The sequence below is a fragment of the Hylobates moloch genome, unplaced genomic scaffold (genome assembly GCF_009828535.3).
Source record: "Hylobates moloch isolate HMO894 unplaced genomic scaffold, HMol_V3 SCAFFOLD_6, whole genome shotgun sequence".
In the NCBI taxonomy this organism is placed as follows: Eukaryota; Metazoa; Chordata; class Mammalia; order Primates; family Hylobatidae; genus Hylobates; species Hylobates moloch.
In genome coordinates, this window is record NW_026652281.1 from 83,392,277 (window position 1) to 83,408,275 (window position 15,999).

Consider the following 15,999-nt stretch of genomic DNA (forward strand, 5'->3'; position numbering starts at 1 on the left):
AGAATTCCCACCACTCAAAGAGGCATGTGATCAAGTGGTTCTGTGGGGAGATGATTCTCACCATCTGGAGTGCCAGGGAAAAATGTAATTACCATTTGTTTCTAAATACAAAGGAAGTGTTTAAAGGCAAAACACCCCAACAGGAATATCTTTACTTCTGGGCGCTTGGCTGGGAAGGCAGGCCTCCTGTTTGTGCCGTCTTGCATGAGGCAGGGGAGGGGTCATTCACCAGAGCTGCCTCCTGAACGGGGAGCTGCAGAACCCGAAGGAGGAAGGGGCTCTAACTGCGGCTGCTCGCTCCTTTTCAACAGCTGAGCGGACTGCTCCAAGTGTGTGTGCGAATGGGAACAGAGACGCAAGCCAAATTCACCTCCTTGGAGCTGCTCAGGGAATACATTTCGGTAAGAAATTAGTGCATCAAAGAGGAGGGACAAGTTAATTTTGGCAGGACTTGGGCAAATACTAGATCTTTTTAGATGTGAAAGGGGTCTTTTTAAGAAACCGAAATCGCGCCGGGCATGGTGGCTTACGCCTAGAATCCCAGCACTTTGGGAGGCCAAGGTGGGCAGATCACCTGAGGTCAAGAGTTTCGAGACCAGCCTGGCCAACATGGTGAAACCCTGTCTCCACTAAAAATACAAAAATTAGCCAGGCATGGTGGCGAGTGGTAGTAATCCCAGCTACTTGGGAGGCTGAGACAGGAGAATCACTAGAGTCCAGGAGGTGGAGGTTTCAGTGAACCGAGATCGCTCCATTGCCCTCCAGCCAGGACAACAAGAGTAAAACTCCATCTCAAAAATCAAAAACAACAGCAACGACAAAAAACCCAAAATCGGACGAGTCATCCCTCTTCTTAAAACCTGTATTTACAATACATTCTAAAGTCCTTGTTGTTGAATGCGAGGTTCTTTTTAACAAGGTTTCCTTAAAGGCTGTTTTGATACACAGAAAAATACAATTCAGTGGTTTACTTTGGTTTCTAAAAATATTTTGCCAGGCTCAGTGGCTCACGACTGTAATCTCAACACTTTTGGAGACCGAGGCAGGAGGAATGCTTGAAGCCAGGAGTTTGAGACCAGCCTGTGCAGCATAGTGAGACCCTGTCTCTACAAAAAAAAAAACAAAACAAAACAAAAAAAAACTTAAAATTTGCCATGTGTAGTGGCGTGCACCTATAGCCCTAGCTACTGAAGAGGTTAAAGAGGGAGGGTCACTTGAGCCCAGGAGTTTGAGGCTGCAGTAAGCTATGATGATTGCCATTGCACTCCAGCCTGTGCAGCAGAGTTAGACTCTGACTGTAAAATTTTTTTAAGTTAAAAATTATTATTTGATTGATTAAAGTCATAAGTTGAAAAAATAGAAGCTCAGTCTAACTCTTCTTTAAAAGCTTTTATATCCAACTTACAAATCTTGCTATTCTTTTAAAAGAAGTCTAGCCAATTCTAGCAATCACATTTAGGTGCCTTTGAAGAGTGTTTGGCTCCATTTACAAACTTAGTTAAACACTTTAAAACATTGTAAACTGCACTTTAAAATTTAATACATTCAATTTGTTTTTTAAGTACCTCAGTGATCTGATTTAACAACAAACCTTCCTGAGTTTGTATAAATTTAATAAATTTTTTTTTTTTTATTTTTATTATACTTTAGGGTTTTAGGGTACATGTGCACAATGTGCAGGTTTGTTACATATGTATCCATGTGCCATGTTGATTTCCTGCACCCATTAACTCGTCATTTAGCATTAGGTGTATCTCCTAATGCTGTCCCTCCCCCCTCCCCCCACCCCACAACAGTCCCCGGAGTGTGATGTTCCCCTTCCTGTGTCCATGAGTTCTCATTGTTCAATTCCCACCTATGAGTGAGAACATGCGGTGTTTGGTTTTTTGTCCTTGCGATAGTTTACTGAGACTGATGTTTTCCAGTTTCATCCATGTCCCTACAAAGGACACGAACTCATCATTTTTTATGGCTGCATAGTATTCCATGGTGTATATGTGCCACATTTTCTTAATCCAGTCTATCGTTGTTGGACATTTGGGTTGGTTCCAACTCTTTGCTATTGTGAATAGTGCTGCAATAAACATACGTGTGCATGTGTCTTTATAGCAGCATGATTTATAGTCCTTTGGGTATATACCCAGTAATGGGATGGCTGGGTCAAATGGTATTTCTAGTTCGAGATCCCTGAGGAATCGCCACACTGACTTCCACAATGGTTGAACTAGTTTACAGTCCCACCAACAGTGTAAAAGTGTTCCTATTTCTCCACATCCTCTCCAGCACCTATTGTTTCCTGATTTTTTAATGATGGCCATTCTAACTGGTGTGAGATGGTATCTCACTGTGGTTTTGATTTGCATTTCTCTGATGGCCAGTGATGATGAGCATTTCTTCATGTGTTTTTTGGCTGCATAAATGTCTTCTTTTGAGAAGTGTCTGTTCATGTCCTCTGCCCACTTTTTGATGGGGTCGTTTGTTTTTTTCTTGTAAATTTGTTTGAGTTCATTGTAGATTCTGGATATTAGCCCTTTGTCAGATGAGTAGGTTGCAAAAATTTTCTCCCATTCTGTAGGTTGCCTGTTCACTCTGATGATAGCTTCTTTTGCTGTGCAGAAGCTCTTTAGTTTAATGAGATCCCATTTGTCGATTTTTGCTTTTGTTGCCATTGCTTTTGGTGTTTTAGACATGAAGTCCTTGCCCACGCCTATGTCCTGAATGGTATTGCCTAGGTTTTCTTGTAGGATTTTAATGGTTTTAGGTCTAACATATAAGTCTTTAATCCATCTTGAATTAATTTTTGTATAAGGTGTAAGGAAGGGATCCAGTTTCAGCTTTCTACATATGGCTAGCCAGTTTTCCCAGCACCATTTATTAAATAGGGAATCCTTTCCCCATTTCTTGTTTTTGTCAGGTTTGTCAAAGATCAGATAGTTGTAGCTATGCGGCGTCATTTCTGAGGGCTCTGTTCTGTTCCATTGATCTATGTCTCTGTTGTGGTACCAGTACCATGCTGTTTTGGTTACTGTAGCCTTGTAGTATAGTTTAAAGTCAGGTAGCGTGATGCCTCCAGCTTTGTTCTTTTGGCTTAGGATTGACTTGGCGATGCGGGCTCTTTTTTGGTTCCATATGAACTTTAAAGTAGTTTTTTCCAATTCTGTGAAGAAAGTCATTGGTAGCTTGATGGGGATGGCATTGAATCTATAAATGACCTTGGGCAGTATGGCCATTTTCACGATATTGATTCTTCCAACCCATGAGCATGGAATGTTCTTCCATTTGTTTGTATCCTCTTTTATTTCATTGAGCAGTGGTTTGTAGTTCTCCTTGAAGAGGTCCTTCACATCCCTTGTAAGTTGGATTCCTAGGTATTTTATTCTCTTTGAAGCAATTGTGAATGGGAGTTCACTCATGATTTGGCTCTCTGTTTGTCTGTTATTGGTGTACAAGAATGCTTGTGATTTTTGTACATTAATTTTGTATCCTGAGACTTTGCTGAAGTTGCTAATCAGCTTAAGGAGATTTTGGGCTGAGACAATGGGGTTTTCTAGATATACAATCATGTCATCTGCAAACAGGGACAATTTGACTTCCTCTTTTCCTAGTTGAATACCCTTTATTTCCTTCTCCTGCCTGATTGCTCTGGCCAGAACTTCCAGCACTATGTTGAATAGGAGCGGTGAGAGAGGGCATCCCTGTCTTGTGCCAGTTTTCAGAGGGAATGCTTCCAGTTTTTGCCCATTCAGTATGATATTGGCTGTGGGTTTGTCATAGATAGCTCTTATTATCTTGAGATACGTCCCATCAATACCTAATTTATTGAGAGTTTTTAGCATGAAGGGTTGTTGAATTTTGTCAAAGGCCTTTTCTGCATCTATTGAGATAATCATGTGGTTTTTGTCTTTGGTTCTATTTATATGCTGGATTACATTTATTGATTTGTGTATGTTGAACCAGCCTTGCATCCCAGGGATGAAGCCCACTTGATCATGGTGGATAAGCTTTTTGATGTGCTGCTGGATTCGGTTTGCCAGTATTTTATTGAGGATTTTTGCATCAATGTTCATCAAGGATATTGGTCTGAAATTCTCTTTTTTGGTTATGTCTCTGCCAGGTTTTGGTATCAGGACGATGCTGGCTTCATAAAATGTGTTAGGGAGGATTCCCTCTTTTTCTATCGATTGGAATAGTTTCAGAAGGAATGGTACCAGTTCCTCCTTGTACCTCTGGTAGAATTCAGCTGTGAATCCGTCAGGTCCTGGACTCTTTTTGGTTGGTAAGCTATTGATTATTGCCACAATTTCAGAACCTGTTATTGGTCTATTCAGAGATTCAACTTCTTCCTGGTTTAGTCTTGGGAGGGTGTATTTGTCAAGGAATTTATCCATTTCTTCTAGATTTTCTAGTTTATTTGCATAGAGGTGTTTGTATTATTCTCTGATGGTAGATTGTATTTCTGTGGGATCGGTGGTGATATCCCCTTTTTCGTTTTTTATTGCATCTATTTGATTCTTCTCTCTTTTCTTCTTTATTAGTCTTGCTAGCGGTCCATCAATTTTGTTGATCTTTTCAAACAACCAGCTCCTGGATTCATTAATTTTTTGAAGGGTTTTTTGTGTCTCTATTTCCTTCAGTTCTGCTCTGATTTTAGTTATTTCTAGCCTTCTGCTAGCTTTTGAATGTGTTTGCTCTTGCTTTTCTAGTTCTTTTAATTGTGATGTTAGGGTGTCAATTTTGGATCTTTCCTGCTTTCTCTTGTGGGCATTTAGTGCTATAAATTTCCCTCTACACACTGCTTTGAATGTGTCCCAGAGATTCTGGTATGTTGTGTCTTTGTTCTCGTTGGTTTCAAAGAACATCTTTATTTCTGCCTTCATTTCATTATGTACCCAATAGTCATTCAGGAGCAGGTTGTTCAGTTTCCATGTAGTTGAGCGGTTTTGAGTGAATTTCTTAATCCTGAGTTCTAGTTTGATTGCACTGTGGTCTGAGAGACAGTTTGTTATAATTTCTGTTCTTTTACATTTGCTGAGGAGAACTTTACTTCCAACTATGTGGTCAATTTTGGAATAGGTGTGGTGTGGTGCTGAAAAAAATGTATATTCTGTTGACTTGGGGTGGAGAGTTCTGTAGATGTCTATTAGGTCCACTTTATTTAGAGCTGAGTTCAATTCCTGGATATCCTTGTTAACTTTCTGTCTCGTTGATCTGTCTAATGTTGACAGTGGGGTGTTAAAATCTCCCATTATTATTGTGTGGGAGTTTAAGTCCCTTTGTAGGTCACTCAGGACTTGCTTTATGAATCTGGGTGCTCCTGTGTTGGGTGCATATATATTTAGGATAGTTAGCTCTTCTTGTCGAATTGATCCCTTTATCATTATGTAATGGCCTTCTTTGTCTCTTTTGATCTTTGTTGGTTTAAAGTCTATTTTATCAGAGACTAGGATTGCAACCCCTGCCTTTTTTTGTTTTCCAGTTGCTTGATAGATCTTCCTCCATCCCTTTATTTTGAGTCTATGTGTGTCTCTGCACGTGAGATGGGTTTCCTGAATACAGCACACTGATGGGTCCTGACTCCTTATCCAGTTTGCCAGTCTGTGTCTTTTGATTGGAGCATTTAGCCCATTTACATTTAACGTTAATATTGTTATGTGTGAATCTGATCCTGTCATTATGATGTTAGTTGGTTATTTTGCTCGTTAGTTGCTGCAGTTTCTTCCTAGCCTCGATGGTCTTTACAATTTGGCATGTTTTTGCAGTGGCTGGTACCGGTTGTTCCTTTCCATGTTTAGTGCTTCCTTCAGGAGCTCTTTTAGGGCAGGCCTGGTGGTGACAAAATCACTCAGCGTTTGCTTGTCTGTAAAGTATTTTATTTCTCCTTCACTTATGAAGCTTAGTTTGGCGGGATAGCAAATTCTGGGTTGAAAATTCTTTTCTTTAAGAATGTTGAATATCGGCCCCCACTCTCTTCTGGCTTGTAGAGTTTCTGCCGAGAGATCAGCTGTTAGTCTGATGGGCTTCCCTTTGTGGGTAACCCGACCTTTCTCTCTGGCTGCCCTTAACATTTTTTCCTTCATTTCAACTTTGGTGAATCTGACAATTATGTGTCTTGGAGTTGCCCTTCTCGAGGAGTATCTTTGTGGCCTTCTCTGTATTTCCTGAATCTGAATGCTGGCCTGCCTTGCTAGATTGGGGAAGTTCTCCTGGATAATATCTTGCAGAGTGTTTTCCAACTTGGTTCCATTCTCCCCATCATTTTCAGGTACACCAATCAGACGTAGGTTTGGTCTTTTCACATAGTCCCAAATTTCTCGGAGGCTTTGTTCATTTCTTTTTATTCTTTTTTCTCTAAACTTCCCTTCTCTCTTCATTTCATTCAGTTCATCTTCCATCAGCGATACCCTTTCTTCCAGTTGATCGCATCTGCTACTGAGGCTTCTGCAATCTTCGCGTAGTTCTCGAAACTTGGCTTTCAGCTCCATCAGCTCCTTTAAGCCCTTCTCTCCATTGGTTATTCTAGTTATCCATTCTTCTAATATTTTTTCAAAGTTTTTAACTTCTTTGCTATTGTTTTGAATTTCCTCTCGTAGCTCAGAGTAGTTTGATCGTCTGAAGCCTTCTTCTCTCAACTCATCAAAGTCATCCTCCATCCAGCTTTGTTCCGTTGCTGGTGAGGAACTGCGTTCCTTTGGAGGAGGAGAGGTGCTCTGTTTTTTAGAGTTTCCAGTTTTTGTGTTCTGTTTTTTCCCCATCTTTGTGGTTTTATCTACTTTTGGTCTTTGATGATGGTGATGTACAGATGGGTTTTTGGTGTGGATGTCCTTTCTGTTTGTTAGTTTTCCTTCTACCAGACAGGACCCTCAGCTGCAGGTCTGTTGGAGTTTACTAGAGGTCCACTCCAGACTCTGTTTGGCTGGGTGTCAGCAGCGGTGGCTGCAGAACAGCGGATTTTCGTGAGACCACAAATTCAGCTGTCTGATAGTTTGTCTGAAAGTTTTGTCTCAGAGGAGTACCCGGTTGAATGAGGTGTCAGTCTGTCCCTACTGGGGGGGTGCCTCCCAGTTAGGCTGCTCAGGGGTGAGGGACCCACTTTAGGAGGCAGTCTGTCCGTTCTCAGATCTCCAGCTGCGTGCTGGGAGAACCACTACTCTCTTCAAAGCTGTCAGTCAGACAGGGACCTTTAAGTCTGTGGAGGTTCTTGCTGAGTTTTTGTTTGTCTGTGCCCTGCCCCCAGAGGTGGAGCCTATAGAGGCAGGCAGGCCTCCTTGAGCTGTGGTGGGCTCCACCCAGTTCGAGCTTCCTGGCTGCTTTGTTTACCTAAGCAAGCCTGGGCAATGGCGGGCGCCCCTCCCCCAGCCTCGCTGCCGCCTTGCAGCTTGATCTCAGACTGCTGTGCTAGCAATCAGCGAGACTCCGTGGGCACAGGACCCTCCGAGCCAGGTGCGGGACACAATCTCCTAGTGTGCCGTTTTCCAGGCCCGTTGGAAAAGCACAGTATTGGGGTGGGACTGACCCGATATTCCAGGTGCCGTCTGTTTCCCCTTTCTTTGACTAGGAAAGGGAACTCCCTGACCCCTTGCGCTTCCCGAGTGAGGTAATGCCTCGCCCTGCTTCGGCTCGCGCACAGTGCGCTTCACCGACTGTCCTGCACCCACTGTTAGGCACTCCTTAGTGAGATGAAACCGGTACCTCAAGCAGAAATGCAGAAATCATCCGTCTTCTGTGTCGCTGGGGCTGGGAGCTGGAGACCGGAGCTGTTCCTATTCGGCCATCTTGGCTCCACCTCTAAATTTAATAAATTAAACTTATAAGTATAGTAAGCTTTAAGTTTTCATGACAGTATGAATGCTATAAACAGTAAACTTTTAACTTAAAATCATGTTTAAATCAATTATTCAAGTATACATTTTAAATTAGAATCACAAGCCCAAGTTCTGTTAATATATTGTGAATACTTGAAACACCAAGCGTGCAGATTTCTTAAACTAAAAATATTACTGTTACAGTTTCATTTCTCTAAAATATTTTTATTCCTAATTCTAAATCTTCTAGGGGTTAAAAATACTCAGTCCTTAACAATAGAGGTATTTTCTTAGCTAAATGAGGTTGCTTATTGACCAGACATTTGGGCTGGTTAGCCATCCTGATGGGGCACACGGGATCCCTATTTCCAGCTGTTTACACAGAGGTGACTTAAGAGGAGGGGCTGTTCTTGTGATGAAGCCAAGCTGCCCTACTCCTTAATTAGACCTTGCATTTCTTGGACTCTTAGGAGACTTAAATGTTTTTTTTTTCATGTATGTCTAAAGACCTCTGAACTAGACATCCTGCATTCTTATCATCTTTCTACTTCTAGCATAATGATGATTCTTGCAGATCTTGAAATTATATCTGTTTGAATTCTGCAAATTCAAGTCTATGTCTGGCCTTGTCATACAGCTTCAGGGCTACACTTCTGACATTTTCCCAGGCCCACAGGCCCAGTATGAGCTTCCCCTTGTGTATTCCTCTAAGTCATCCATCCCTCTATTCGCTAAGCTCCAGCCACATGACTTTTCTTTCCATTCCTCAAATTGCCCAAGCTCATTCTGGCCCCAGGGCCTTTGTACTAGCTGTTCCCCCAACCTGGAGGGCTCTGGACTTGATTCTTTTGTAGCTGGCATCCTCCCAGCACTCTAGCCCTCAGGTCCAATGTCACATAGGTGCCTTCCTCAAACCTCAAGTACTTTTACTCTCCTACCCCCTTGCCCAACACACAAATCACATTCTGTATCCTATTGCAATACTCTGTTTTATTGTCTTCATTTTAAATTTTTTTCTTGTTTATTATCTGACATCCCCACTGGAATGTGAGTTTCTAGAATTAAGGGTCATTATTGGTTTATTTCACCACCGTGAATAGCAGTACCTGAAACTGTGTGAATCAATGAATGAATTAGTTAAATAAATGAAAAAACAAATGGCTGTTCACTGGTCATTGGTTATTCTCCTTTACAGTCCTGTGTTCCTGAATGCACTCATCCCCTCAAAGTGGGGACCTGTCCCAAGGACTGGCCCAGCCATGGGGAGATCACCTTCAGAGACTATCAGATGAGATACAGAGACAACACCCCCCTTGTTCTCGACAGCCTGAACTTGAACATACAAAGTGGGCAGAACAGTCGGGATTGTTGGAAGAACAGGTTCTGGTGAGGACAAGCTCTGCTTTTGTTTCTTTCGGGTTGTTTTCTTTGGATTTCCACTGGATGTCCTAGTTAAGTCACACCAGAGAGTGATGTGTATGTGTGTCAGATTGGCTATTTCCCTCAAATCTCTTTACTGTAAATTAGGATTTCAGGTTGAATGGGTGTGTAGAGATGGAAGCAAACACGTCAGTTTTTGAATTAATTAAATGACAATCATTCTAGTGCAACAGGGCTCCAGAGATGAGTTGTGTACTAAGGGCCCCTGCAAGGATGGGCAGGTTAACTGTGTCAGGGCAGCCCATCCCTCCACCCCCACCCCGGTGAGGACACTTTCTGTCTACACCATCATCCTTTTGGAGCCATTTGCATTGCATTAAAAATCCCACTGATTAAATGCTTGGATATGATGTTTGGTTTGTTGTTCTTGCTTTTATGGTTCCCAGGAAAGTCATCGTTAGGAATGGCTTTGTTTCATCTGGTGGAGCCAGCCAGTGGCACAATCTTTATTGATGAGGTGGATATCTGCACTCTCAGCTTAGAAGACCTCAGAACCAAGCTGACCGTGATCCCACAGGATCCTGTCCTGTTTGCAGGTACAGTAAGGTAGCTGTTTTTAATCATTGTGCATTTCTATTTTTGGAGAGTGAAATCAGACTGATCAAGAACTTTGTGATGTCCCCAGGGCATGGCTGGCCTGGAGCTGTTCTGTCTGAGGGAAGCAGTATCCCAGGGGCCTCACAAGCACTGCTGGTCCCTGTTTCTGCATCCAGCATTGGGAGGAGCCAGGTCCCAGGGTCTGAGCATTACTTGTGTTTTATAAACACATTATTAATGAACAAGATGCTTCTATATTCATTCATACACTGAGCAGATATTCCGGTGGCTCTGGACAGCCCTAGTTTATGCCTGTGTCCCAGCATCCTATCAGGTTTAGCAATGGCCACTCTGAAAAGGGTCCCAGTTTGCACAATAAAATAAATAGTTACTCCACGTATATAGCTATCCATTGCAAAGTGCATTCATGTATTTCCACACCTAAGTGAACAGAAGCTATTTCAAGCACAAGAACAGTAGGGCTGCAGCTTCTATGGGGCTCCAGATCTGATATCAAGGCACAAGGGGAAAGGCAGTTTCTCAGTTAGCCAGTGCAGTGGCTCTCTCTGTAATGGGAGGAACATTTCTCCCATAGAGCACCAGATGAAGTAGGGTAACTGTATTTACTGTATTTAGAGTTCATTGTTTGAAAAATGCATTCTGCCTCTTGAAACAGTAGATTTACATTCTGCGTCTGAGCTGCTCAGCACCCTGTGAGGCCCTAGGAGTTGCCGACACATGGAGTGGAAGATTTGGGTTGCTCACTCTCCTTCTTTCACTGCCAAGGATTTTTATCAGTTCAAACCCACTCTGCTACTCGGGGCTGCTGAGAGGCCCGGGTGTGTCTTTCTGAGCACCTTGCTCAGAGCTGCCTCTCAGCAGGGTTCCACCTGTCATTGCCTGCCTCAGTGGTCTCTGCTCCATCGCAGAGTTGTAGGCCCTTGGTCTTGTGACCTGAGGTCCATATTTTGTGGACCACTGTCCTGTACTGAGCACTATTCTTGTAGCACGAGGTCATCATATGCCACCTCCTACCCTCCTCCACATGCTACAGAAAACCTGCTCCCCATCCATCCTCTCATCCTTGGAAATCTGGTTCCCTGTCCTCTCCTCTCCTTCATTGCAGGTACAACTTGGATCCCTTTGAGAGTCACACCGATGAGATGCTCTGGCAGGTTCTGGAGAGAACATTCATGAGAGACACAGTAGGTCTCTGGGGCTGTTGAGGAGGAGTTTGTTTCCCAGCACCACTGCCCTAGATTCCTGGCCTACATTTAAATTTGACAAGCACCTAGGCCAGCACTTAGCCAGGTTTATTTGTGGACACCACGTAAGTCAGTAGAACATAATCCTTAGTTACTCTTTCCTATTAAAAGCAACAATAGGGCTCTACAATGATCCAGTCAAGAGCACTACATGTATCATCTCACTTGGTCCTTACTACAATGCTCTGAGGTTGGTACTCTTACCCCTAATTTTAGAGATGAAGAAATTAAAGCTCAGGGAAGTAACATGCCCAGGCTAGTGAGTAGCAGGATGGAGACTTGAACTCAAGCCTATCTGGCTGTAGAGCAGATGGAAGGCCCTGCTACTATGCCAATGGCCTCATTTGCTTATCAGAACAGACAAGCCACAGAAAACGGGAGGGTGTGGAATGTTCTGGAAATGGCAAGTATGGCTGGTTGGAGAGAACCGAACTATGTGCGAGAGGGAACCCTGTCCTATAAGAGCTACAGCCCCAGCTGGGGTCAGCAGGTGAGCGTGGCCACCTCTGCAGCCCAGTGTGATATTTTTCCAGGACTTGGTACCAACATGAGCATCTTCCAAGGCCACTTTGGCTTGTCACTCTGGATAAGTCAGACCCTGTCTTACCCTTCCTTAATGTCCAGAAAACTCTCCCATCCCATCTCTATTTGGTCCCTGGAAACAGCAATCCAGAAAGCCGTTTCCACTTGTTTGTGTGCTCTCTGGGACTGCATCTGCATCATTTGTTCTTTTGGTGAATTGTCTTTGGGGTTCTATGAGTCATACTGTGATTTTAAATTATTAATGTCCGCCTACTCCCCGGTCTTTCCCTGGTGCCTGTTTGCAATATTGAAATGATTGTTGTTTTGCACTTTCTTTGCCACAGTAAAATAAAGCAAGCTGATGAATGCAAGAGAAGGGGGCAATCAATACAGACAGCATAGGACAATTTTATAGATCATCAGCACAAATGTGGCATTTTCTGTGTTTTATAGATAATGAAACTCCCAGAAAAATTACAGGCAGAAGTCACAGAAAATGGAGAAAACTTCTCAGTAGGGGAACGTCAGCTGCTTTGTGTGGCCCGAGCTCTTCTCCGTAATTCAAAGGTAAGAAAACATGGAAAATGGATTGGTCAAATTTTGGATATTTCCCGCAGCGCCACTCAATCCAGGAGGGAGTGCCACGCGTATGTCTTTCAGCAAAGAGAGAGCAATTGAGCCATTTAAAAACCGATCACTTTTTCTTAAGACAAAGTTGTGAGGGATAAAAATTGAAAAGTAACAGCCATTTACAGCAAGAGCACCTTCCTCTCCCAGGCTTCCCCTGGGGAGGTCTCGCTTAGATTTTCACTCTGCTCTCCTAAGTGGTTTGAGTTTGAAAAATCTGTCTCCCAACTTTCTCCCATTGTCTCTGAACAATTCTGAATCTGGATACATTGTCCCCAGGATGCTCAAGAAGGCCATCAGAATGCTAGGATATGGGAATTGTAGAATTTATACTTACTTTTCTTTGTGACTTAGCCACCCTTACTTACTGATTTCCAGGAAGGGATTGCTGTTGCTTTAGTAATGCCGGTCTCCGAAGCCTCATCAAAGGTGTGACCCATTGTGAGTATTCTCTAGATGTGCTAATGTCAGGGGAGAGGGACCAGCATGGATCTGATGCCTGCCGTGGCACTGCACGCTGCTAAGTGGTTTAAGTGTAGTCTCCATTTCCAGCTCATCAATAAGGCATAGCCCCCTTTCACCTACGAGGGAACAGAGCCTCGCAGAAGTTAAGTAACTTGGCCAGTCAAGCAGAGTCAGGGGTTAAGGTCAAGTGCTCTGATTTGCTAAATCAAATCCGTCCTGTGATCAGCAGAATAATACCCCCACCTCCCCAAAGATGTTAATGTCCTGATTTTTGGAACCTGTGAACATGTTCCTCTGAAACTTTTAATATATTAACTTACTTGGCAAAAGGGACTCTGCAGTTGTGATTAAGGATCTTGAGATGGGGAGATGATCCTAGATCTGGGTGGGCTGAGCGTATTCATATGGGGCTTTCCAAGGAGGAGGCAGAAGAGTCAAAGACAGAGAAGGAGCTGTGATGCCAGGAGGGGCTGTGGGCCAAGGAATGCAAGTGGCCCAGAAACTGGAGAGGGCAAGGAAACAGAAAGAATGCAGCCCTGACAATACCTTGATTTTAGGATTTCTGACTTCTGGAACTAGAAGATAAATTTACACTGAGTCTCTTAGTTTGTGATCGTTTGCTATGGCAGCAATATAGGAAATGAATGTAAGTGCTGCTGTGCTTCATGCCAACTCAGATTAGCACAGTAGATAAAGCCTGTGCAGCCTGTCTCCCTATGAGATTGTAGGGTCAGAATAAACCACTTAAAAAGAGGAGTAAAGGATATACAACCTTGTCCCTCTAGCAGGTGCCTTTGGAAAGAAGGAGGTGATGTGATGTGACTTTTATTTCACTCTTGTTCTCATTTTTTTTAAGATGGATGTTTAGCTAATTACTTTTCATCTTGTGGTCTTATTTTTCTTCTCCTTCTTTTTTTTAAAGTAAATAGAGCCAAGGCTATAAATTCCCCTCTCAGTGCACCTTTGGCTTAGTCTGACCTTTACAATGTTCCCTCCTCGACAGATCATTCTCCTTGATGAAGCCACCCCCTCTATGGACTCCAAGACTGACACCCTGGTTCAGAACACCATCAAAGATGCCTTCAAAGGCTGCACTGTGCTGACCATCGCCCACCGCCTCAACACAGTTCTCAACTGCGATCACGTCCTGGTTATGGAAAATGGGAAGGTATAGGAAGCTCTTTTGGCTTCACCTCCCCAGAAAAGTCTAGTGATTTGAGCTTTACAGTGGGTAGATATTTTCTGATGATTTCAGTTCTTCTCTGACTTTCAGGTGATTGAGTTTGACAAGCCTGAAGTCCTTGCCGAGAAGCCAGATTCTGCATTTGCTATGTTACTAGCAGCAGAAGTCAGATTGTAGAGGTCCTGGCGGCTGATTCTAGAGGAGGAAGAGGCTCTGTGAGATGGGTAGGAGGGGTCTTCAGGAGGAGGGGCTGTCCTCTCCGCAGGCAGCCCTGGTCTTCAGCCCCTCCCATCCGTGGAGTGAGCTGGGGCTGAAGTTGTCCCCACTGCTATATTCAGTCCATGTCACCCTATTTGGTGGGCTTGGGGTTGGTTCTGGATGGTGAACTGAGGCAGACCTAGCTAATGGATTAAAAAACTGCCCTTCACCTCCCAAATCCCCAAGGGTCCCTCACGTGTTTTCACCAAAACCACCCCAGTGCCTGAGATTGAAAATATTGTAACTTTCAGTTAGAAACCAGCCACAATAAACAAAATGGGAAAATGCATTAGGATGGAGTTTGCAAGGTTTCCTTGTCCATCATCAGAAGGAAAAAGAGCAGAGTTTTCTTCTCATTTAACCCCACTCACTTCCATCTTGACTGGGTGACAAGTGGTAATGACTCGGATTTGTAGCATGAAAGATTGAATACAGTGTTTGGCCAAAAAATTTTTTTAAATCATATTATATGTTTCAATTGATCTATTAGAATAACCAAGAAAACAAAATGCTGGAGTTTCTTTATAAATGACACTTTTATATCTTCTTTATTCGTCATTAAAACGCAGTAGGAAATTACCCTAAAATGTTGCCTTGCAATTATTTCACTGAAGATATTCCAATTTCTGTACTACTTCCTCTCATAGACCTTTGTTGCCTTCTCCCTTCACTCAGTAATGAAACTTCACAGTCGCTTACCAAATAAAAAGCTTTCTCTCCAACCTTGAGGCTGGTTCTGATGGAAGCAGTAAAGATGTATTCCCAGCAGCCCCAGGAGTGAGCGCTGCTAACTCATGGTGACATTTGGGAAAAAAAAAAATTATAGAAAATCCAGCAAGCTCTTGTGTAGTAGCCGCCAAGGGGCACGCCGGGAGTTCTGGCTGTTTCTCATTCATCAGGAGTGAAGGCCCCATGAGGTTCCCCGGGCCTGCTTTCCAGGCCCCAGGCTGAGCTCTAAATACAGCTCAGGGCAGTGTGGTCAGCAAAGCTTCCAGACCACAACCCCCCACCCCACTCCCATTCTAAGTGTTGGTCACATACTTGCTTCCCCAGACATGGAGGAAGGAGTGCCTGGCACCTGGGAGCACTCGGGAAACACTTGTGGCAGCTGTGAATGACAGCATCTAATGAACTCACTCAAACACAGCTGTGAAGCCTGGCGGACACCCCTCCCAGGTGTGTGTGCATATTAAGAGCTTAATCTGGATTTCTGGCCAAAAAGCCAACAGCCAGCAATTCAAGGGCTGGGCATGTGAGGTTAACCTCCAACTGATTATTCTCCAGCCCTGCTCCGGCCAGGCCTGGGCAGGGGTCTACCCAACCAGTAGGGAGGTGAGCACACCTGGCCTCAGGTAGAGCTTATAACCTGGCAAGTGCGTGAAAGCCCTGGCCCAGCAGCTTGGCAGCGATGGATCCTGCCCTCAGCAGAGGGTGCACTAAGACATGTGGCTGAGAAGGACGTGAGCCAGGGGGTTCCTTCCGTGGGCAGCTCCAGGCCAAGTGTGGATCTCTCTGTGAAGGGACACAGTGTATCTTTGCCTGATCTGAGCTTTCCGCCATGGTGCATGACCCTGATCGAAGGTCATTAAACCCACATCCACAGTGTTCTGAGCAGCTGCTCCCAGCTGAGTGTGGGCATCACCTTTATGGACATATGATAACTTCCCCAATATGACAAGCAGACTGCGCGGTCTGTGCTGGCCGTGGGAATCCATGACAGTTGTGCAATGTCAGGGAGGGATGCTTTACTTTCTACCAACTTGACACCAGCCAGATAATCGGTCTGTGATTTCAAGAGGTGGTGTTTTCATGAGGACAGAGGATAGGCTACAATGATCTCTGCTGCTCCTTCAGATGCATTGAGAGACGAATCATCTCCTATGACTCCTTTTCTGCCCAC

General features: G+C 43.9%; 1 protein-coding gene across 1 annotated transcript in view; it reads left to right on the plus strand.

Moving 5' to 3' along the window:
• ABCC12 (ATP binding cassette subfamily C member 12) overlaps window positions 1-14,610 on the plus strand; it is a 69,987-nt gene extending 55,377 nt beyond the window's left edge. Inside the window, 8 exon segments of the mRNA XM_058440953.1 lie at window positions 312-401; window positions 8,998-9,156; window positions 9,158-9,188; window positions 9,629-9,788; window positions 10,906-10,984; window positions 12,020-12,133; window positions 13,662-13,826; window positions 13,932-14,610. Coding sequence (XP_058296936.1) covers window positions 312-401; window positions 8,998-9,156; window positions 9,158-9,188; window positions 9,629-9,788; window positions 10,906-10,984; window positions 12,020-12,133; window positions 13,662-13,826; window positions 13,932-14,018 — 885 coding nt within the window. The 3' untranslated portion in view covers window positions 14,019-14,610.
• The last annotated feature ends 1,389 nt before the right edge of the window (window positions 14,611-15,999 follow it).